Consider the following 25,851-nt stretch of genomic DNA (forward strand, 5'->3'; position numbering starts at 1 on the left):
CATTGCAGTGGACGCGGTACACATAAATATGCATACACATTGTATATGACATATAATGTATAATATATATTATATTATATACATATTCGTACTATAGGTAATTCAAAATAATGTTACTATGTAAGTACGTTTATAGCATATTTATTAATTTTCAACCATGAAAGTAGATTTACGGCCAACGAGAAGGGACACAGTAGCGGTGAAACGGGCGTTAATGACAAGGCCCCGGTGGACTTTTACGATACGATAATGACCAACCTAAAACTATTGCGACCGCACACTTTATTGGCAATTTTTTCCCCTCTCGGCAGCGGCAGTTAGCCACCGGTGCGCGTTCCATTGTCGGTAGACGCACTGATTTTACGACTGTGTGGCAACACCGCCACACCACGTGCGGGTAAATTATGTATAATAATATAATAACATATTATATTATTATACTGTGTATAGGGCATAGGTGTACCTCACCGCAATCACAATGACTTATATTATTACCGTCTTGTAACGCGTGGTAGGTAGACACTTTACGTACTGCAGTTTACGTTCCAGTCAAATCGCATAATTCGATAGTTAAATGATTTTTCTTGCACCTAAAAATAAGGATCACTGTATAATTTATTATAATAAATGTTCTATTAATAGCGTGAAACAAAATGCCGATTATTCAATGTTCATCTCGGTATCAAATTCCCGTGCGATGATATAGTTTTATTTAAATTATCTCAGAAAGACAGATCATTCGAAATAAGCTGTTGACCAAGAGTTATGTAATTTAAAATGTTTTAAGACTTATGGTCATAATTATATCGTATTATAGTAGGTAAACATCGAGTGCAATTTACACCACTTTATATCCACATATCTGCTAGGTCATACATTTTTTTTTTAAATATATTTTATATTCTATGAATTTATTATTTAGCTACCTATTAAATTTTAAACATTACTTATTTATTTTGTTATTTTTCAAAACACTGTTAGTTTAATTACTCGTAGTCCGCAAAGCCATATGAATGGGAGTAACAGTGTGTTGTTGCTCCGAGTGGCTAGTTATGAGGAGGCGGCAAATTTCAAGTTTCTAAATTGTACTAAATTTTCGTTCAGTTTAATAGGGTGATTTTTTTGCTCCAGAATTGTAAATTATTAAATACGGGCCGTCATATAATTCCTCAGATATGTGACTATTAACCTACTATACGTGACTAAATACAATATTTTTAAAATAAATTTTATCTCAATATTGTTGTAGTATAATTGCTGTTAGTACCCAACAACAAATAATGTTATTAATTATCATATAATAACGTCAAAATTATTAATGATGTATCCCGTATGGTCACATTATTTCCTCTTTATAATTATTTATCCATTTTTTATTGTTATAAGTGTGATGTAGTGAACTAGTGACTACAAATAAACGCGGAAATAATTTAGTAATGTAATTTGTGATCATTTAAATATACATACAATATATTATTATATATTTATAATATAATATAGTGTACGACGTACACTGTACGTCAACAGCTAATTCAAATGACTAAATATTTATTTTTAAACGTGGTGACTATTATAATTAACTGCAGTAGTATACTGCAGCTTATATTTCAATTCAATTAATTCTATAACTTTTACCACGGCAAAAAAATGTATTGTTGTGCGTTAAAATAAGTTTGAAAAATAAAAATATACCTATATTATTCCAACCATTCTATAGATAGCCTACGTGGGTACGTTGAAATATTCGTCGTCGTCGTCTTGCGAGTCGTCTTTAATAAAGTATTTTTCGAGTTAGTGTTGTGCAGTGTGCGTATATAGTCGTTGACTCGTTAACGACGTGGGAACACAATTTTATTGTATACCTATGTGTATGTGTATATATAATGGAATTCAATAAAATAACATTTAAGAAAAATATAAGTTGAAAATAATAATAATATTCGTTGTTGTAGTGTTGACTGGTGCGATGTGTGGCGGGAGAAGTGTCGTACAAAAATAAATGTCAAGTGCGCGTCATTGGAATAACATACCATGTACATAAGTACCTGCTATACCTATATTATGTAATATTTACATATATATATATATATATTATGTTGGTATATATCTACTGCGTTACACGGTACACACACGTATGCTGCGTGATGTGTAATAACTACCTAAATACGATGAGTGGGGTGGTCAGTATAAGAGAAAAAAAACAAACTGAAAATAATAATAATAAAAAATATTTCTTTGTGCCCTGTGCAACTGCTGCAGCTCGTTATACACCACCTACACCACCGCCCTGTCACGTCCCACGTCAACCACCCCCGCGCATTGTGTGTGTGTTGTCTAGCGCAGTAGGATGCAGTCGGTGGTGGTTGTCGTCTCGGTCGGCCGGTCGGTGCGCGCACGGGGGCGGGTCCGTGCACCGTAAAATGCTGGATTGGTCGGCCGGCCCCCATCCGAACAACAATCGACAACCGGCTATATACATGTATATATCATATATATTATTATGTATATATAATATTATATATATTTATACTCACCTAAGGAGCGCATGTTTTTAAAACAGCCCTTACCGATTATATTATTATCGCCGTCGCGCGTCGCTCGTATATACACGTACAATACATATTATATAGGTGTGTGTGTGTGTGTGTGTGCGTGCGTGCGCACTATATATATATATGTAAGTATGATAATAATATGTTGTTTGAGAGAAAGAGACAGACGGACGGACGGACAGACGGAGACGTGGCGACCGACCTTTTCATCGTTGATTAATGATCAATCCGCATCGGGTTTTCGAACGAGTGTGGCGTGTCTGTGAGCTGCGCGCCGCAAAAAAAAAAAAAAAGAATAGAAAAAAGAAGGCAAAATCCTTTCCTTTTACACTACTCGTGTCGCCCCGGCGACGGCGACCTTTGATCCCCCGCGCGCACTGTCCCAATGATTTATTATTGTGCCGCCGCGCTGCACACACACGCGCATTATACACACGACACTGTACATATAACACAACACGAAAACGGCGTGGCGTCGGCATGTCCAACAACACTAATAGTGTATAATAATAATATATAATAATATAATATTGTATACGGTCCACATAACGCGCGTGAATTGTGTCGTCGTCTACGGCGGACAATCCCGTGAGACATGCGAAAAAAAAATTCTTAACCCACCCATTATACGCGTCTTTTTCATGTACTCGTACCTCTGTATGCCTCGCACCCCACAGCCAATTCGTGAGTGGACTTTAATATAATATAATGTTTGCCGGCAAATAATATATGGATTATATAATATTATAATGTGCATCGTGTGATGCATCACCTGCAGTTTACTTCTGTACCTACTCGTTTATAGGTATAGAATCCGTAGTATAGACTCCGCGTGTCTGTATAAGTATAATAGAAGTAAAGTTGAAATCGTGGCTTCTTTAAGAAGAATATATATGCTACACATGCATCATATGTGTTGTCTTCGTATCCGTATATAACATAGCAAATTTTACGCTCAGCAGATCTGCACGTTATGAGTTTTAAAATTGTAAATTATTTGTGTATCTTAAAATACTCATAACTCGCTATAAAATTAAAATATAATAAAAAGCCTATGAGAGATGTCCTCCATAATAATATTACCTAAATTTTTATAAGAGGTCAACTCACTCTAAACTCTAAACTTTAAACTAACGAAGCTAAAAGTGATCTGCTGAGCGTAAAATTCGGTATGTTATGCACTAATTGTAAGACGGAAACAACACATGCGAGTGTAGCGTCCTCTTAAGTTATTATGTTATACTTATAGAGTTTTAATCACTTAATAAATTACGAATTTACAGAAGATGAGAGTATTTTCAAAGCTATTTCTTAAACTTGATGTTTGTAAAATTTTGTTCTCCGATAAAGAAGTAGGGTGTATAATATTATAGTCGTATATTCTGATTAGTGATAATAATATTATATCGTAAAATATGACCGGAGAAAAAATGTTTATAATAGTTCTTACATTCGTATATGATGACTATGAGCTTTATATTTCAGCAATACAATTATTGTATTTTAAATTTTTACGTATTTACATCATTGTAGTGTTTCTTCTTCTATATTTTATGGATACCAATTTTCATGACATCATATTGTGTTCTCCGAAAATTGTTTTTTGTAAACTTTGCAGAACAATAATTATTAGTTGAATTTTCCTAAAAAACACGGTACCTCTATACAGGTAATATTGGTATAATTGATATTATATATTATGGACGATGGTTTGAATAACATGTCGTGACATGGTAAAAAAAAATCGTTCCAATTGAATCTGCTGCTGCAGTCCTCCGTGACTTCTCAGCGCATACAAATAATCCTGCGTACACATTTTTTTTCCTTAAGATTTACGACCATGTAGACACACGGTTTTCAAGCGACTTTCGCGCGGTTTTAATGATTATATTACCTACCGAGAATAATATAATATAGTTGATCTGTTGTCGTCGTCGGCGTCGTAGTTATTGTGAACATTACTACCTAGTATGTTTATTGTATATTATATGTACTCAATGTATATACACGCAATAAAGTCCAATATTCGTTTATTTGCACGGCGGCGATAAAGCGCGGCGGTGGCGATTACCCGGAACTTTTTTTGTTTTCGTTCGCGTGCGGTCGGTGGGAGCGCAAAGAGAAACGGATTCGGTCGGTCGGTCCGACGCGGGCGGCGGTGGATGCTGTAGCCGCCGCTGTCGTCGCAACCTTCGCCGCCGACCGGCCCGGGAGATGGACAGTTCGTGACGAGGTGTCCGGTAGCTCGGAAGATATTTTATACATATTTTTCGTTCGTTCCACCTTCGCGTAACGTCGTACTATACAGCGCGTTCGACCTATATATATTAGTCGAATACAATAATATTAATTATCGAATAATCGCTAGTATCGATGGTCCGTTTTTTCCTCGAAATTTAATTTTTACAATTTTTCACCATATACGTTTCGTAGTATATAGGTATATATATTTTTTAATAACTATTGAATGTCTTAAAATATATTCGTATTTATAATTTATTATGCACATTATTGTATTGTGCGGATTAACATGGTAATCTGTGCGAAATGATATCCGAAAACGTGTGCCGCTTCGAAGAGGTTCAGCCGTTGGCGTTTTGCAAGAGACTTGATTTGGCCGATTACAGTTCTCAAGTAAGCACGTGCAATCATGTTGTAATATATATAATATATATATATATATATGTGTGTGTGTGTGTGTGTGTGTGTGTGTGTGTGTGTGTGTGTGTGTGTGTGTGTGTGTGTGTGTGTGTGTGTGTGTGTGTGTGTGTGTGTGTGTGTGTGTGTGTGTGTGTGTGTGTGTGTGTGTGTGTGTGTGTGTGTGTGTGTGTGTGTGTGTGTGTGTGTGTGTGTGTGTGTGTGTGTGTGTGTGTGTGTGTGTGTGTGTGTGTGTGTGTGTGTGTGTGTGTGTGTGTGTGTGTGTGTGTGTGTGTGTGTGTGTGTGTGTGTGTGTGTGTGTGTGTGTGTGTGTGTGTGTGTGTGTGTGTGCATTATGCATATGATTTCGTTTTTAAGACATTTAAACTGAACACGCCGTACACTATTTGGTATAATTAAGAAAGTATATGACGTGAACGTTAGTTGAAGTCTCTCAAGATTGACAGTTTTCTTCTGACGATATTCCGTTCTTCACTATTTTAAGAAATTAGTTTTCTTGTTCAACTGTTATTATATTTAATATTTTAAAAAGTATTAATTTTCAATTATTGAAATACTAATGGTTTTATATTATAATAATAAATTTGCAGTTCGTTTACATACCTAACATGTGGGTAAAAGTGGTGTATAATGAAGTCACAGACTAATATATATATATTATATTACTATATTTTTTACAACTTTCCGTGAATATGAGGACGTTAATTATATTAAAGCTAAGTTTTAAATACTTAAATCTGTTTTGGGTGTATTAATACAAGTTACTTTAGACTATAATATATAATAATTTATAATAAACCTATTTATTGTTCTGAAATAAGATACCTCTTCGATGATATTTTAAAAATGGTCGAATTAATTTAATATGTATTAAATGTTTTAATTTAAATAGTTTTAAAAATGCAAATCATTTAAATATGATAAATACAGTAAATTATATAATATAATTTTAGTCCTGTATGCAACTTATATTATAAGTCTTTTTAAAGCAAACTATTTTTCATATAGAATTATTAAATGCGTAGGTATACCTATAACTATACGTATAGCATTATATTTTACAAATATACGAGCTCACATAATACTTCGATATTAAAGTAGTATACTTAATGTATTATAGATATTTATATTGTGTATTGGTACTGTGTGGTTATGTTACAAACATTTATTACTTATAGCTATTGTAGTTTATTATACAGTCATAAAATCTTAAAAATTAACTCATTATTATAATGTTATAGTGGTATTAAAGTATACATTTTATAATTATGAACAACATTTTTTAGTGATATGAATTTTAATCACCATTGGCATCTTGAGTACAATTCTTCGCAATATTTTATCGTGGTTATATAAATTCAGTTCCTTATTGGCCCTATGCAGACGTGCACACTGCAAAAGTCATATTTTATTTATCTCAGTGAATTCGTATCAACGGCACCGTAAATCAAGGAACCTGTGACAAACAAATACAAATACTTAACTTTGAATCACGTGTTGTTAAGATTTTTATTTTAATGGGGATTTTAACTGGGGGTTTTATACATGACATATATTGTATAATATACCCCTTATCCCTATTACTTGCCAATTATTGTTTTTTAAATAACTTATACTATATAGCTTGCAATATATTTGCTAACTTTTAATAGGTATATAATATTATTATAATATAGCGTTTTTATAGAAGAAACACGTAAGCACAAGATTGGCTGTTAGATTTAAAAGTTCTATTTATTTATGCTATGAAAAAGTCGGTATTATCGTGCTATCACATATTAAATACTTACATATATATGTCATGTATGCTATATCATGTAGGTACTCGAAAATCTCGAACGAGAGAGTCGCATTTTCGTATACCTACTTAAAAACCGAAAAAAAGTTATACCAAAACAACAGCACAATTAACGAATTTCGTAAGCCGTATATGACAATTATATTATTTTTATTTTTATTTTTATTATTATTATCATCATTATTATTATCATTGTTGCTGCATAGTTGCCATAAGGGATACGGGGCACACAGGTAACGTACATCGGTCATTAAACGAGGGAGGCGTTGTGCAGTAAAATACGTGCACGAGCGTCGTCGTCGTCGTTGTAGGCTTCGACGTAGAAGTGTGTTCGCGGTGCGTCCTATATACGTTTTATACAACACCGCGCGCAGTTAAGTCATATTATTATACATCGGCAGACCTTAAATTACACGTAATACTATGCTGCGGGCGAGTGTGTGTGTGTGTGTATAACGCGCGTCTATTAAAGTAATTAGGCTTGGCGCGAACGCGCCGGCCGCAGGTTTTTTACATCTTTCTCTCTCTCGCTTCTTTACTTTTTTAATTTATAGTCGGCCGTCCTTCAAACGGCCGCCGACCCGCCTGCCCGCGTTTATTTGATCTACACAATTTTCCAAATTATACGCCCCCTAATAAGTCTCACAATCAAATTCAAATAAGGCGCCGCCGCTCTATTTGTCAACGTGAACTACCGGGTTGGGGTGCGTTCACACGTCAAACACTCACCGCGCAGTCAGCGTGTGTGTGTCCGTAGAATTTCCCATAGTAACATAATATTATTGTTATTACTACCTTCGCGTAATATTCAAATTATCTCACCGAAAAAAATCCATTACGCAGAACTATTATGCGTATATCCTAATCATCCATAATATTGTTATATACAAACCTCGATATATAGCTGTATAAGTAAACATGTGTGTTCTCGAAACAATAACGACGGCCTTCGGACATAATTATTATACCAATCACAAAATTTGATCGACTAAATAAATCTTTACCGTGCCCACAGTAATAATATTATTATTATTTTTAGTAATGAGTGACAACAATTAACCACTTTGAATGGTATGGATTCGTATGGTGTCTATTCTGAGATTGATGCGTCCCATAAAGTTGGTCATAAATCACATAATTTATCTACTTTTATCTTTGTTGGCTATTAGAAGTTATGTACTTATTAAAAGTTACAGTAACTATCAGTATAAATTATGGTACTTTCAAACATTATTTTAGTTAATGAGACATTCAGATGTTTGCGAATCGGTAAACAACGAATATGCTTTACCATCGTTTCTCAGATTTAAAAGTGTCTAATATAGTATAAGAAGGTTGAAATATTGATTGTAAAATAAATGCTTAGAAATAACGATGAAGTATCAAATGTTTGTGTAAGAAAAATTTGTCTCTGACAATGTGGGTATAGAGGCAAGACTCCTGTGAGCAGAATTGGGGAATAATTTAGAACTAAGTATATAATAAACTAGGTACGACAGTCAACTGCCACGTAATTATTTTTCAAGGAATTGAATGATAGCTAATTACATTATTTTATCCGTAACTTAAGATACTTTACTTAAGTAAAATTACTAAACAAATCTTTGTTTTATTTTTGAATAGGTACATTTTGAGATGCAATTATTGATAATATACGTAAATATATCATATAATTACGAATTTCTGACAGTTACATTTCAGTAATAACTAATAACTATATGACCAACAATATTGTTTGCTATTTTTATCGACGGATATTAAAAACTATGATATATTTTTATACAAAATAAATATGTAAAATCTTAAACATTTTTTATCGGTGAATACAAATATTAAATTTAGAAATATATTCGTATATGTATATGTAATACATAATGTATTATATACTAAAAAAATATACTAAGTATTAATTTTAAACTTATAAAACGAAAATTGGTGGTTCGGCTGAAACTACACTTGGTTGGTTCGTGTTCGCCATAACAAATAGATTCAAAAATGTGCGAATATTAAGCAGAGCGGATTCTCTTTTTACTCCTTTGATAAAGGAAATATAATATACCTACATTAAACCGTACCGGTGCATAGCATGCACCATAAAAAAAAAACCTTCGTGCATAGTTTATCGAACTCGTGAACTACCTATGTTATTGTAACACTGTTAACAATATTTTTATATATTTTTTTACGATTACCGATTCCCTCAGACGTCGCATATAATATAGTCTTCGATAGGTACCGACCAAAGCAGCCAGCCCGCTGCCTCCACCGTGGCTGCACCGGTCGGACCGCGCATTACACCGCGTGCATCATATTATAATATTATTATGTATACGTATTGTACGTACACATGCTGGCTACATTGGGAACCAATGATGGCCAGAAGGTCTGATGCTAAAGGCATTCATATAAATGCCACCGAGATTATGATTTATTCGCTTGATGTCGGGTGCCTCGTAGAAATTATATGGGCCTCTCTCGCATTCAATAATGTTCCTGTCCGACAATATAATAATGACCGCAGCAGCCGTGCGTAATAATAATTATAATGATAAAGTTACCTGTTTATTATTATGATAGCTGGCGGAGCTGTCGGTCGTTCACGGCGGTGGCGGTGGTGCGGGGACGACAACGACGACTTGGACGTATCTGCAGTATTAAACCATAGGCGATCCCACGAATATTCCCGGGAAAGATTTTTAAAAAAAAAACAATATAGCACTATGACACACTTAACGCGCGTAAAAAGGATTAATTGCGATTTTCCTGCAGCGCTGCAGAGTATATATAGTGGATTTTTATACACGTATTTTAAAAATGTCGGTACCTATTTATATGCCTATATAATATAATACTCGCGGCATAATCGCATAATACGTATTATGGGTACCTAGCTGGCTGCAGCTCCTAAATATATAGGGGAAAACGACTACTATAGGATATTGTTTGTATAATGTTTATACGCGTCCTTAAAAATGTTAATGCGCCATTATTTACCTAAGGTCGTCGAAAAATTACGATCGACCTTGGTCCGTCGTCGAGAGGCAGTCACATCAATCAACAGACTCGCGCTCGCGGATGCCCCTCGTACATACCATATAGCAAAACACACACGCTCGCTTACGCACGGCCGCGTGCACACAACTCTATACGTATACCGATTACGCGGTAGTAGGTATGTGTGTTGCTGCTGCGCGGGTGAGAAACATAATACATATGTACACGTAAAATAATATTATAACAGCCGTGTTCGCCGTCGGATTGTGTGTACACACACGATGAGAAAACGGACTGTTCACACTTCACACAAACTATTAACCGCCGCCTCAGCATCCCGAACTCGCGTGAAAACTTAATTAGCGTCCTACGCGAGCCGCGCGCGCGATTTATTTAAGATAATACACCATAACGCGTTAATGACGCGCGCGCAACGGTCGGCGGCGGTAATGGGCTCAGGAGAAAAATAATACACACACACACATCATAATACAACAAACAAATTATGGTCTCCGGCCAATAGATCTTCGGCACCGCGGTGTTTCTCTCCTCTCCTCTGTCGCGGTTATAATAAGGACTTTTTTCTTTCCCAAAACGGTGCGTAAAATATTATTATATTACTATTATTACGGAACGTCGCCGTTCGCCAGCGAGTGTGCGGCAAGACGACCGACGCCGCCGGATTATTATTATTATTATCGCTGTAAAACTTGACAAATTGCCGAACGACGGCGGTTTCACATTGTTCTGAGACTTCGTCCACTAACATACACACGCATTATAATAATAGAACATGATGACGTATTAGTGTAGTCCGTATCGGGCGGCTGTCCCGCCGGCTATTTGCGAAACTCTCACGCGACATAACCGCGACGAGCTTTCTCCTCCGGGGTGAAGTGAAGGAAATCCGTCAGTCGTCGCCCATCACGGTGTAACCCGCTGCAGGTCACTCTGCACCCCGTCGTCGTGTGCAGGGTGGTGGGGTGTATATGGGTATACGCAGTAATAACGCATTATACTGCAGTGTATTATTACCTATTAAGTATTATAGGTGTGATAGATAGAACTGAGTTTTGTTCAAATTAATATTTTTTATCTGTTTGTTTGTTTGTTTTTTTTTTGTTTTTTTTTTGTTCAATGTGACCATACACAATACATTTTTATGCTTATTTTTTAGTACTAAAAATAAAAAAATAAATTTAATATAAAATATTTTGGATTAATTCAAAATAGCCCATTAGTGATTCTGAACTGCAATTTTGATGGTAAAAAGATTTATCTAAGTCAAATAGTTTATCCTTTAACATTTTTTGATTAAATTAATTTTGAACGTAATAACTTTTTAAAAAATATGATTTTTGAGAATTTGCTGACATGAGTATATTTCATAAATTATTTACTTATCATATAATGTTAACAATTTTTGTCATACGTTTAATTAGAATAATTTTTTTTTCAGTCAGGTCCTTCTATTACACCTGTAGATTATTATAGTACCCATTTAAAGTAAAAATAACAAATATCTGCACATATAAAGGTTATTTTTTTTTTTTCATTAACCAATTTCAATCTATTGCTCAATGTACCTATATAATATATATTATATATATATATATATATATATATTATGTACAAACGTTATAGTGTGCAAGTGTGTGCGCGCGTATTTGGTCGCTCCCGCGCGTCAAGTGGGCACGAAATTATTTAAGAATTCTATTCAAACGACTTGACGCGTCGTCGTCGTCCACTCTGACGAATAATAAATAATAATATTATATATGTATATACGTGTGCGTGTGCGTGTGCAGTGTCCGGGTGATGAGGGAGGGAAAGGCAAAAAACGTCAGTCACACAAAGTGCGGAGGCGGAGGACACGTACGTGGTAGCCAGCAGGAAGAGCTGTTGTGAGGTTGTGGAGAGACCGTAGTCGGACGGGCAAAGATAAATATTTACTCAAATATATACATGCTCGAATCGGCGGCCAACAGGTAGACTTTTGTACAATATAATATATAATGTGCACTCTGGCAAATGTGTTGACTCCACGCATGATAATTATCATAACCACTCGAGACGACGAAATTCACCTCGGAATGGTAAAATAATAATAATCCATCGTATTGAAACGTACCTACGTGTATATATATATATATATATATATATATATATATATATGTATATCATAATATTCTATTATATAAACGCGCGCGACTACCTACCTCAAAATATTATGTATATACTATAATAATATAACATGTATAGGTATAAAGCTAGAAGTGTAGCCTTTTTATTATTATATCATATTTTTATTTTTGGAATTTCTGGTCGAGTGCAGGCATGTACATTCACCTATATATTTATATATAATGAAGTCTCATCCCTCGCCGGACTCGAGGGCTTCGTCCTCTTTTATAATAATAATAAAAATACATACACTACGCACACACACACACACACACTTATAATAATATGCGCATAATAGGCCTACCGTTTTTAATTCGGACGGCGGCGGTTATAGTGTTATTGTGTTATATTCTTCTCTCCTTCACATATAATAATAATAATATAATCACGCAATCAGCGTTTCGGAATCGAGGGAAACGAAATATGTGCGTTTCACCGGCATTGTTGTCGCGGCCCTCCACCGCCGTGGCAGGTCCATCATGCGTCATATATATAGATGACCATTGTCGCGCCACGATGGCTTTGGGTATGGCAGCTACCTGCATCTCGCCGCCGATATAATATTTTGAAAATCTTAAATATATATACTTAGTGACGGACAAAGGTCCACAGACGAGCGCTTCTATTCGGCTGGCCAATCCGTCGCAACAACCCCTTCGAAACGATTTAATTGTACAATACATATATGATGTATTATTCAGTATTACGGACTACTATCAGTACGTGCGTATCGGTCGGTTATACATTATACATGACATAGTGCTGCAGTCGGGAGACGTTAAAATGTCAAGAGGACAGTATAGGTAATACACCTAACATAATAGAATATGTACCTGTTAACCTGTTACACGTGTTTCGTGTACCTATACATACACGCGAGTGGTATAGTGTTTAGGCTCATATCCGTATTATTCTTTAATTATGGATTCATATAAATTTCGTATTTTGGAATTTTTATGTACATAGATGTATTTATTATACTGTATACATGTGCCATATTTTCAAATACTTATATGTTTTGTATTAGCCATTTAAGGAATAGGTACTGTAGTCTGTGATGGTAGAAACTTTTTTTGTTTTTTAAATTAGATCATTATAAATTTAGAACATATTATCGTCTTAGATGATTTATAAAAACAACTTTTTTTGAAAGACGACTTGTTTTCATTATTGTTTCGAATAGTATCACCATATAGGCGGCCACTAGACCAATATTTTTGTAGGAACACATTGCTCAATTTGAAATTAATTTTCCCAGAATCCCAAACCTTTTTACTGCATATATTAACATAGAGGAAGTATATTAACATGGGTCATAATATATGTAATTTATTTAAATATTACTTAACAGTTACAGATTAAGAAAATAAAATTATCAAAACTATTTTAACATTTTTTATCTGTCCAGTAAATTAAATTTATTTTAATTTCTGCTAGTTTAGAACAAAGTGGTTCACTCTCTTGATTATCCAAATAAATAATGTAGTTACAATTCGATATTTTTATTTAGTTAACCTAATGTACTTTCAATATGTAAACAATATTACGATTTTTGTTAATCGTTTCAAAAATTACCGTATGATAAAACGATTAAGATTATGAAATAAAAATTACTTATATAAAATTTCATATATTCCTATATCCAATTATGTATACCGATTTCTATATTTTAAGTTTTAATTCATAATAATAAGTAGGTTACTTAAAGCGAATATGAAATTAATGTCTGTATTTTTTCCATATTGTATGTCTGAAAATTGTCTATAACTTGAGTTGTTTCCAAGCATAGGTATTTAATTTTAAATCCGTTGGACAATTAACTTATAACGTAATAAAAATGAGGTATATTATAATGTATTATTTGTGATATTTTTAATCTGTCCGTAGTTTACACGTGCCTATAAAAATTTTATAGCCATACAAATGCGATAACTAATTTATATTAATCAATCACATAAGGAAGGAACGGATTTCTTAGTCGATAAAAATATAGCCGATCAAAATGCAGTAAATATTTTTATTGCTTATATTGTTTTCCTCGTACTCGTAATAGTTGGCCAATTCAGGGTTTCTCAAAATAGTAACGAATATCTGCACTGCTGGCCCATAAATATAAGCAAACAGTATTTTTAAATCTAACAAGTTATTTCTTGGTGTAATAATATTTTTAATTTTTGTTAATTTTTATTTAAATACGAGGCAAATCCAATTATATGATAGGTATATATTATGGAGTTCGAATATATTAATAGCATTTCATAGAATAACATACATTTACGAAAAATACAACAGTGTTGTTAATTACACAAAGAACTAAGTTGGTCGGTGGTCCATGTCAATTTTATATGATTTGTAAAAGGTACACAAAATGGCAGAATATTGAACGAGAAAAAGTTTCAGATACTGAAAGCTGGAACCCTATAAAGTTAACTTGAGATAGCATTGAAGGGGCATAAACTTAAGCTATTAGTATACGCGTGTAAGAAAAAGTAGAAAGAAGAATAGCATTACATTTCTCTATCTTCTTATGATATGATATTGGTATTGTGCCATATATTATATGAATTTATGATTCGAAATATGAAGATCAATATACCTATATAATAAACTGTAATATAATCAAGTTTGGAGTTTTTGCTAGTCTTATTATCTGATGTACCAATAGTAATAATTTTTTTTTTATTCATCCTAAAACCCGGCCACTATAGCCATTAGCTGTTTATATGGGTAGGAACAATTGGTTTGGAACACGTACCTATATTATATGTGTGCAGTGGCGGCTACAGTAAATTTACCATGTGTATCCAAACTAATAAAATCTGTGGACACCCACCCACCCACCTTTCCTTACACATATACATATTAATGTATTATTAGGTAATAATAATTTATTATACATTTATACACCTATATATTCTAAATTCTAATAGAACGTATCACCATGACTATTTCCCTGCAAGCGTCAGTGCATGTTGCATGTTTCGTGACTGCATTACTACTACTGAAACCATCGTTAATTAGAGCAATACAGCAAGATAATTATGTATACTATTTGCTATTTACACTGTATTATAATATAATACCTATAATATGTCAAGCAGTTAACCACCTACTCACCCACCCCAAAATCATGTGTATCCGTCGATACACTTGAGGTATAGGATAGCCGCCACTGTATGTGTGGCAGGGAATTTGTTTCTAAAAACCCTCAGGTGGTCACCCATCCAACCTAGCCAATGCGTATACAGTATACACTCAGAGTATACGTACGCAACTATTATAAGTGTAGACACCGGGCCACATCACTAAGCCACAATAATAACATTATTCAGCTATATACAATACATTATAGGTATCTTAATAATTTGGAGTTCAAATCTCTGATGATTTAGAAATTCATCATAAATATTATTGTGTTGTTACTTATGGTAACATAACATACCTAAGTAATGACTATTGATTTCTTTTGTTTTATAACCTAAGTTAATATCAATCATACGAAAACGTGAAAGTTTTGTTATTGCCAATGCCCAATAGTTATATCTATCACGTAACGGGTTTGACATCTATAGGTACGTGTAATATATTTAAACAATGCATAATTTTTATTCTGTTACATACGAATACGCAAAATAAATTGTAATTATTTTTTTTGGTTGAATTATTGACATTGACATTGTATTAGATTTAAAAAAAAAAAGTTTTACACTGTTTAAAACATAAAAATATAAAAACATCAATTTTTTAAACAGATGGTTAATACATTTGATTCGTGCAATATAAATTTAATAATATATACTCGCTCGAATATATTTTATTTTGATATAAGTTATAACAATTTATTGTAATGATAAATATGTGCAGTTATATGATTTTCTTATTTGCCGTTTTTTATACCTGTGCATTCTTATATTATATGCGTTTTAAATGAATGATGCGCCCTCTTAATAATTATTGTTGATTAAATACATGCACTCTTATTATATTTATAAAAAGGTTTTGTATACATTTTGTTTCAAAACATTTTCAATTCGGTACAAGTACTATATTTCAAGATACTGAGGGGGCAACCCTTTGGGTCGAGGGTGTGAACCCCTGGAAACGAGCTGGTGGCATAGTTCCCTAGCATTATTTTAATTTATTATATTATGATATTGTATGAGCTAGGTATCCGGTGTAACTGATTACCGAACTTTATCGTTTCAGGGTAGGATGGGCTACACGAGAGCAAATAGCGGAATGGACCAACGAGGCTGGCAGGAGTTGGCTACGTGCAGTCCCATGTTGGCGTTCCCGATCGAAGGACAGCACCATCATCAGCCCCACTATGGTCAGCATCCGTCCAGCGCGCTCAGTTACCCGCCCGGGCCCGGCATGTATCACCATCCTCATCACCATCAACACAATCATGACCAACACAACAATCACAACAACACGGGAAATGTGTTGTTGCAGAACGTAAGCTTGTGCGCGCCTCCGCCGCCGTCAACGTCCATCAACATGGGCGTAGGACACGCGACTACGTCGTCCTCATCGTCGTCCCTATCACACTATCATCACCAGTCTTCACCGATCGGTATGTTATCCACATATTACCTTATACCTCGACATCACTCTCGAACTTGTTATGTTTCAATTTTATCGATTTTATTTATTCGAGCATTTTAAGAAAAAACAATTCAATGCATTATCACCGCACGCTATAACTGTTGAATACTGTAGAAATCTAAAATATTATTTCAGAAATTCTTGTATTTTCATATAATATGGTATTGAGTTTGTCCACTACCCAGGTAATCCTTTGTGTAAAAAAAAATTATTTTGTATAAAACATTATATTATTTTATATTTTTCCTCTTGTGGTATTGTTTGGTATTGATTTCATCAGATATGATGACCCAGATACATTAGATATCCCAAGTAAAGGTTAAATGTCGTCTCTCTTAAAAATTTGTCACTGAAAACTAAATTGGGTATAAAAAGTTTGCAAGAATTTACAAAAACTCAACATTTGATACATTCATGATGTAATGTCAATATATTCGTCATATTTTTTCTTCATGAAATAATTATCTTATTTTCAAATTAACAGATAACGAGTGTTGTTTTTTTTTTTTTTTACTTTTTTGTATTTCAAATGCTGTATAGAAACAGCATTGTAAAGTTATTTATTCTTTTGACAGTAGTTTTAATATATTATTACTGGTATGCAAAAAATCTTAAGAAATTGTATCAACTGAAGTCCAATAAAAAAGATACAACTATCAGCTACATGCATTTAAAATTAATACCTGTTAATTGACTTTTTGATTTATCAAAGACAAAAAAATATTAACAAGAAAAAATTATCAGACAAACAGATCTTACAGATATTTACTAACTGGAACGTTCTGTTTGATGACTTTGTAATTTTGAGTAAATTGAATGATATTTTCGTTTATTTAACTATTTTAATTTTTGGGTGACCCGTATCATTTCAGATAAAAACATATTTATTTTATTTCAATAAAGGTACCTAATAAATTATAATGTTCAACACGATTTTTATATGTTTTATGTTATAGAAATATTTTGTTTAATTAGTATACAACTGTCATAAGGTTGTGCTGTTTTACATATATTATATATTGTCGCTTATTTTACAATTTGCAATATGTAATTATATAAATATGTAAAACATAGTTGGGAGTGTAAACAATTAAAACCCCTCCCTTTATAATTCAAATATCCGCCCATTTCAAGTTCTACAGCATTCGACGTTTATCGACGTGTATAGACTTTCCAAATTCATACTCTGCTCGCAGTCAGTTCTGTGTTTTCCGTCGCGCTAGGCTTATCAATTATCATATTAAACATAATAATATTTACTATTACTATTCATAATTGATTGTATAATTAACGCAAACCGATCGTAACGTTTTTCTTTTTACCCGCGATCACCTCCTATAGTATTATCTATATTTAAGGTACCATTCGTACTCGGCGTGCCAAACACATTGCTACGTTCAACATAATATTATACAGTCAATTTACGAGTGTTATTAGTTATTAATAATACAGACTATAAATTCGTTGAATTATTATTATTGTTAAATAGTTTTTTATTAATTTGTTTGATAATTCCACGACAAACAATAATATTTTTTAGTACAAATAATGTGTATAATATGCGACGTCTGTTTCTGTTATGCAGGTGTGTCGACTAATTGCAATCTGAGCTCGGCCGTCGCCACTTCACTTCACTTGCCCGGCAGCTCATCCGAACAGCCTGCCACGTTCAAGACGGAACCCCATCAACATGAAATGATGTTTCCCTATCAGGTAATCATTGCTAGAAATGCTAGCATATATATATTGGACGGCCACAAAACGTGTTTTATTTGGATTTTGTATACGTGTTTCCGTCAAATCTTCCGATCACTATACTCTGTTAGTCGGTTCAAGTTAATAAATGTAGTCGTAGGCTGCCTTGTGTGCAGGGGCGTGACAATAATACACTGCATATTATGAACTGGGTGGAGGTGTTGAGCGGGTGTCGCTTGACTGCGAGCTGATCAAAACCAGTCGCCGCCAACTACGTTCTTATTAAGCTAAAAAGTATAGGTAGTTAAAGCTTAGTTAGATATAGTTTTGGAAATATTTCTTCTATATCCTTCCCTCCATCCCCCCCCACCACACATAAGTGCAAACTCGATCTAATTTTTTACTAAAAAAGCAAAATCCATCCCTGATATTGAAAATTGAAGGATTTTTTTATAAATATTAACTTTCAGATACCTAAATAAATAACAAATTTATCATTATACTCAAAAAAAATAAATAAATAAATAAGAAAGCTGGTATATCATTAAAAAGTAAGACACGACCTAACGTCCAAAAATGGAGGGGGTAATTTAGATCTATCCCACATTCTCGACTGTAAACACGTCATTGATGTAAAATAGGTTTGAAGTCAAATCAAAACTACCTATGTATAATTATAGATAATCTGGTAATTCAGTTTTTAGTGATCGTGAACTTAGACGAAAATATTTGTTTATGATATTAGTTTTTACCTACATATTATATTATCTTCGATTTTTTGTACATTTAGAATCACAATAACGAAATGGCCCCTTCATCAGACGGACTTTTGTCGTCGATATTGAACGACGACGACTTGCAGCTCATGGATCCGACGATGGGTGCGGATGGTAAGAACGCAAAATACCAGTAAATAAATTAATTTTGTAATTTTCGGGCGTTTGTCTCATATATAGGTGGTATGTACCCGGTGCGGATGATGGACACCGCCAGCAGCTCAGTGCCGTGCAACAACAACACGATAAACACCTCGACCATGGTTCAAAATGGTAACGCGGGCGGCGGCGATTCGGACAGCGCCGTCAGTTCGATGGGCTCGGAACGTGTGCCTTCGCTGTCGTCGGACACCGAATGGATGGAAACAAACTCGGACAGCGGACACAATGACGGATATCCGTCGCACTCCCACCAAGAATATGGGTAAGTCTTGCAGCAGGTTATCTAAATACAAATGACGATGATTAATACATTTGTCATTTTGTTAGATTATTGTATTTTATGATGATGTATATATATATATATATATATATTATAGACGCTACCTATGTTACAAAAATTATAACTGACTATGCAACTAACACTAATTTTAATATAATTTTTACCGATATTGGTAGTAATGTTATGCGAATACTTAAGATAAGAAGTTGGGCGTTTATTTTTTTTATTTATAATCTGAACCCTATACTACGCTTATTTATTTTTGTTTAAATATCAATATCTTCACATTTTGATTAGAAATCAACTACCTAATAACTAATTAGTAGTACGTAATAGTATAGTTAATCATGTAATAACTTAATGTAATAACTCTTTTTGATAAATTTAATTTTAGGTATTTTATCCCCCCCCCCCCCGGGAGTTCGCGAACATAACATAAATCTATAGTGACAAGAGTATATTATTAGCAATAATTTATTACAATATTTTTGGATTATTATTTATTTTTTTCATATTAAATATATTTTAAATTGTAAGAGATAAGCCTATGTTTAGTTACTATAATTTTAGGACGTTTTGTAAATAAAAAGGTATTTGACAAAAGATTGGTAAGGGGTCCGCGATTTCTAAAAATCTTTCGCCGGAAGTCCGTGTTCTACAAAAGGTTAAGAACCGCTGGTAAAAGATATAAAGTGTATAAATGTTATGGATCCATTGTACCCTAAATACGGTTATGTTTATATTCTCATTGATATATTTTGCTAGAGCCCATTAATATGTTATATGTACTAGGTAGTAGTGTATAGTCTTATAGATTTTTCTTCAGATGTATTCGTCAAAATATATTAGACTTACGTTCGGAAGAAATGTTGAATGCGTTACATTCAAATACCGTAAAAAACAATACCAATTAAAACCTTTAAGTGTGGAAATTCATGACGAGGGGAAATATTAGAGTAATTTATGAATAAAGAATAATGTATCCAGATATTATACATAGTGCTAATATGCTTAATAATATGATATACATGCCTTATATTGGCATAGGTATAATACACAGACGAAACATTCCTGTATATAATATATTATAGTAAATATATATATATATATTATCGTTAGTAAAGATTTACATGATTACTGAATTATTATCTATTATATTATTGTTTGGCTTCAGAAAAATGAGGTGGTTGGATAATTACCTGTATTCCGGAAGTCGTGGACATTCAGCTGCTCCGCAAAAGAAATACCAGTTGTACGGGAGACGCCTAACAGATCCCGTTTCAGGTACATATTATAAAATAATAATTATTAATTTAACAATAATGAAATGCATACAAATTCTTCGGTTAAATAATTCATGATTTCATTTTGTTGCCTGCACATTTTTAGGGACGCCAAACGCAACCGAAACGGCTAGGTCGAATCACGTCGGTCTAATGCCCGAATCATTAAACCTGCCGTACGATATGTCTGTCAGGGAAGGCATTCCAGTGCCCAGTTCATCACAGTTTAACAGACATATGGCCGGTACGTATTTTGAATGAGTTATTGATTATGAATTATGATTGTCTATACTTATTTATTTAACTTTCATACTATCCTCCAAAAAAAAAAAGAAATTAAAAAAAATACTTGATTCAAAATATCAAGCATTTTGATATTTGATACACCGTTGAGTACAAAAGTTTAGCGACCCCTACTCTAGAAAATAATATTCAATATTATATTTTTTCATTCAATGCAAAGGGGGGAGTTGAAAAAAAAAACTCATTGAAAAAATGTTTAACTACGATATATCGTTATTTTATCATACTGTATAATATAACTTACTTACGATTTTGGTATGAATCTTAAGGCTGTTCTCGTGTAATGACGCCTGAAAACCAAGTGGCCCTCAACCATACGTATGCACTACCTGTCGAAGGTCCCAGGATACCGCGTAATAAGCTGAAGAACAGCAATAAGAGGAGTGAGGATGAACAGCTGACCAGAGACGAGAAGAGGGCCAGAAATCTGAATATTCCAATTACCGTAGACGACATAATAAATTTGCCCATGGACGAATTTAACGAGAGGCTTTCCAAGTATGATCTATCCGAAAGTCAACTGACATTGATCAGAGACATTAGGCGTCGTGGAAAAAACAAGGTCTGTAGTTCCATATTGTTTTGGAGACATATTCTGATAACAATATTTATAACATAATAATTTTTTTAGGTGGCTGCTCAAAATTGTCGGAAACGCAAGCTGGACCAAATCCTCAGCTTGGCCGACGAAGTGAAACAAATGAAAGACCGAAAGTACAATCTGTTACAAGAACGTGAATACTTGATGACCGAGCGAATGAGAGTGAAAACCAAATATGATCTACTTTATAACCATATTTTTGGAGTAAGTTGCACTCTCCACAGACATATTTATAGAACAATAGAAGGGTATTTTTTGTTTTAAATGGACATGAATTTTGATTACAATCATTTGTTTGTTTAGAGTCTAAGAGATCCTGATGGAAATCCGTACTCACCATACACTCATACGCTTCGTGAGCAGCCTGACGGCAGTGTCAGTATTGTACCCAGAAATAATGGTACCCAAACCGACCGGAATCCTCGGTCCAAGCAACACAAGGACAAGTAATCTTGGAAATTACTAGTTGTCCGGTTATATTTTTATACCAAAATGCTGTGATAAATACTGTGGGTGGTGGTAAAATCACCTCAAAATTATCAGGGAGCCGCGTGTACTTAATAATTTTGCTCAAACATAATATTATACACCTTTTTTACATTTTAATCCTAAAGACATCAGATTAATTAGATACTCCTTGATAAAAACTTTATTAAATTATTTTTAAAATAAGCTATTACTATGTTTTATTAAAAAAAAAAAATCATAAAAATAATTAAATTAACAAATCATAATCTTTTTTCCTTTTTCTTTTTGTTTTGTATATTTTCAAACTATTTTTTACTTGACTTGCATTAAAATGTTTCACAAATATTTTGCTCAGTCACAAAAAAAATTTCTCATAGTTATATATTACGTTTTCTTTTTCTTAATAAAAGTTTGTCATTTCTTGAATGGGGAAATGGATGGTATTGGTTGAATTTTGCTAATTCATTATAATTTATTAATAACTTGGTGAATTACTATAATTTATTGTAAACTATTTTTTTTTTCTAACCACGATGTGTTGAAAATAAGATAATATATCGTAGTTTTTGGTTTATTAATATTGTATGTACATTAAAATATATATCATAATATTAAAGAATAATTGATAAGGTGGATACATTTTATGACATTTGAATATCTTTGGTTATAATATTTTTATTCGTGGTGACAATTAGGTTGGTGTCTATACTATATCATATATACTGTAATATTATTTATTTTGTAACTTAAAAAAAATGTATAATTTTTTTGTATATTACTTGTATTACTACAATCTAGTGTAATTAACATTTTTAATAATATTTTCTTTTTGCCTAATCTGAATGACTTATTGTTGACTACTATTTAATAGGTACCTATATTAATACCTACTCGTTACAATATTTGACTATCTTACGTAACGATACAATTCACCTTTGTATGTATTTTCACCTATATGGATTTGTTCAATATTGATTAGAAAGATGCAAAAAATATTACCAAATATACGAGTAAGAATAAGAATTAGAATAAACTATGTTTTATTTAATTGATTAATCAAATTAATTTCAACCTCGACCACTGTTTACGTCAATATTTTCAAAAGTCTTTATTGCAAGGTACCAAACATTTGTTTAGGAAAATTATAGAGGTGGTCCTTTTCGACCTTTTCCCACATTTTTATACACAAATAAAAAATAATGCTTCCAGTATTATAACTTTTGAAAGGCCGTAAGTCATCGCATTGTTATGTACGTCACACACAACTAAATATATGAAATGCGTAATGAGGTGGTTTATCGCTATACTTTATTTGAACACTATGTTAATACAAAAATACACGGATTTGTGCAGGCTCTGTTGGGCTGACAACGACTGACTCGCCTTGGGGCTGAGCGGTGTCCAGCAGGCCTGCTGTGGCTCAAAACTGTCCACGCAGGGGAATGCCATATTATACGTCGCTCATTCCCACGGCGAATATGCGTTTACGTATATATATCAAAGAAATACTTATATTACTATATGAAATGGGTTTATAACACCTCATGGTATTAAATCTTTTTTTTTTAGGTATGTTTTTATTGTATCTAGAGGAGGCTATTAACAAACTCAGCCACTTTGTGTTTTAACTCTTAATTTTCTTCAATAAGATGATTTATAAAATACACAAAAGTTAAAATGTTTTAAGTGGCTACTTACACTGGTTTTCCAACCAATACTATAAATAACCTAATTTATCTAGATACCTACAACCTACATACTGCTATAATACTATTGGGTCGGTTTTAAAAGATGGTCTATAATATTACTACCAGTATATTTGATCATATTATATTATTGTAGTTAAAGAAATTTATTTTGCTGTTAAGAATGAGTATTACAAAAGCAAGTTAAATTAATTTCTGGTTTAAAAAATTGCATTTCAAAATAGTATTGTGTGTATAAAGTATGAAAATATATTTTAAAATGATAAAACACACACATAATATTATTAATTACAAAAAAATCAACTACGACTTTCCTTCTTCATTAAAATGAGTATTCAATTTAGTCTAAACTTTAAATTATAATGTCTTAAACCAAAATATTGAGTTAATATAATTTTAGATGTTTTAATTCCTTCATATATGTTTATCTTTTTTAAAATTTTTTTTTTTTAATTTGCCTGCCATATATTCTAACTGTTCCCTAAAACACAGATTTTATATTTTAATTGAAAATTAAGATTAAAAATTTTGATTACAAACTGTAACTAGTTTTTTTTTATTACCGACAACAACAAAAAGAAAATCGTAGAATAAGAATCAAATAATCAGTAATAAACAATATAATATATTAATTAATCGTACTTAAGGGGGCTCCAGCGTATCATGTTTTAAGGAGTAATATTTAGGCAATTCACATAACATGAACATTTGGGCTATGTCTATGTGTGAGTAGTAAATGAACATTAGTGTGTGTAATCCATTATCGCGTGCCACGGACATTCGGTCGTCGACAGTATTACGAATTCCCAGAACTACGTATACCTAATTAAAATGGCAATATATCATGTTCAATTGCACGCGTTATCTTTTACCACGGTTTAAGATATATCGTATATATTATATATTAGTATTATATATATTAGTATTATATTATTATTATTATATATTAGTATATATTATATATATAGTATATCTTAAACCGTGTCTTTTACTATTATATTACCTACTAACTACTCGGCTTTCGCTGCAATTCGCAAAAATGTACAATTACATTATACTACACAAGAGAATCACTTTGTTATTTCATAGTTATTAACTATTACATTGCTTAACATTTTTATACAAATACAATTATTTAAAAAAGTAGTGTTAAAAACCATCCCCGATAGGAAAAGGAAACTCACGTTCATTTACTAAATCAATTAATTCTAAAACCATATAAAAAAATAAAAAACTTAAAAATTGATACATTTTTTTTCTCGAAATATTCAATATAGCCAATATGTAAATTTGATTTTCAGAAAAATTTATATGGTTAAAACACTTATTTAAGTCAAAAGGCTGATTTTTTAAAAAATTTTTAAATATAAATGTTTTCGTTAGGTAAATTATAATATAATTTATAGTTTATACATCACAAATTATTAAAATAAATACAATAAAAAATTAATAAAATTTAACATGCACTTATTTAAAAATGTTCTTATAAAATATTTTTTAAAAACTTTATTATTATTTGAAATTACAAGGTTTCTAACATAATCTAGATCGTAATTTACATAACGAAAATATTGATAGTGTTATTATACTTTGTATTTCCTTGAAATTTTAATATATGTGGGTTGTATTAAATTTGGAAAAATATAATTATTATTGTCGCCCATTAGTAATGTTCTATACCTATCCAATAATCTTTATCGGCTAATTGTTTCCGACTTCCGAGAATCTATGACGGCCGGTCGGCAGCCGCGAGCCGCCGCAGAAATAAACTCTCGCACGCGCA

The 25,851-nt window shown here is 32.7% G+C and overlaps 1 protein-coding gene across 2 annotated transcripts in view; it reads left to right on the forward strand.

Moving 5' to 3' along the window:
* cnc (NFE2 like bZIP transcription factor cap-n-collar) overlaps positions 1 to 23,395 on the forward strand; it is a 103,725-nt gene extending 80,330 nt beyond the window's left edge. For both annotated transcript variants that reach the window (XM_015524933.2, XM_089221867.1), the window contains exons 7-15: positions 16,393 to 16,762; positions 18,380 to 18,507; positions 19,280 to 19,379; positions 19,446 to 19,689; positions 20,882 to 20,991; positions 21,097 to 21,234; positions 21,563 to 21,855; positions 21,925 to 22,098; positions 22,198 to 23,395. In XM_015524933.2, the coding sequence (XP_015380419.1) occupies positions 16,393 to 16,762; positions 18,380 to 18,507; positions 19,280 to 19,379; positions 19,446 to 19,689; positions 20,882 to 20,991; positions 21,097 to 21,234; positions 21,563 to 21,855; positions 21,925 to 22,098; positions 22,198 to 22,344 (1,704 nt within the window). In that variant the 3' untranslated portion in view covers positions 22,345 to 23,395. The remainder of the gene's footprint in view (positions 1 to 16,392; positions 16,763 to 18,379; positions 18,508 to 19,279; positions 19,380 to 19,445; positions 19,690 to 20,881; positions 20,992 to 21,096; positions 21,235 to 21,562; positions 21,856 to 21,924; positions 22,099 to 22,197) is intronic.
* Positions 23,396 to 25,851: the final 2,456 nt, after the last annotated feature.

This window comes from Diuraphis noxia, unplaced genomic scaffold (assembly GCF_037042655.1).
Source record: "Diuraphis noxia isolate RWA-SAM2 unplaced genomic scaffold, SU_Dnox_SAM2 contig0003, whole genome shotgun sequence".
NCBI classification, from domain to species: domain Eukaryota; kingdom Metazoa; phylum Arthropoda; class Insecta; order Hemiptera; family Aphididae; genus Diuraphis; species Diuraphis noxia.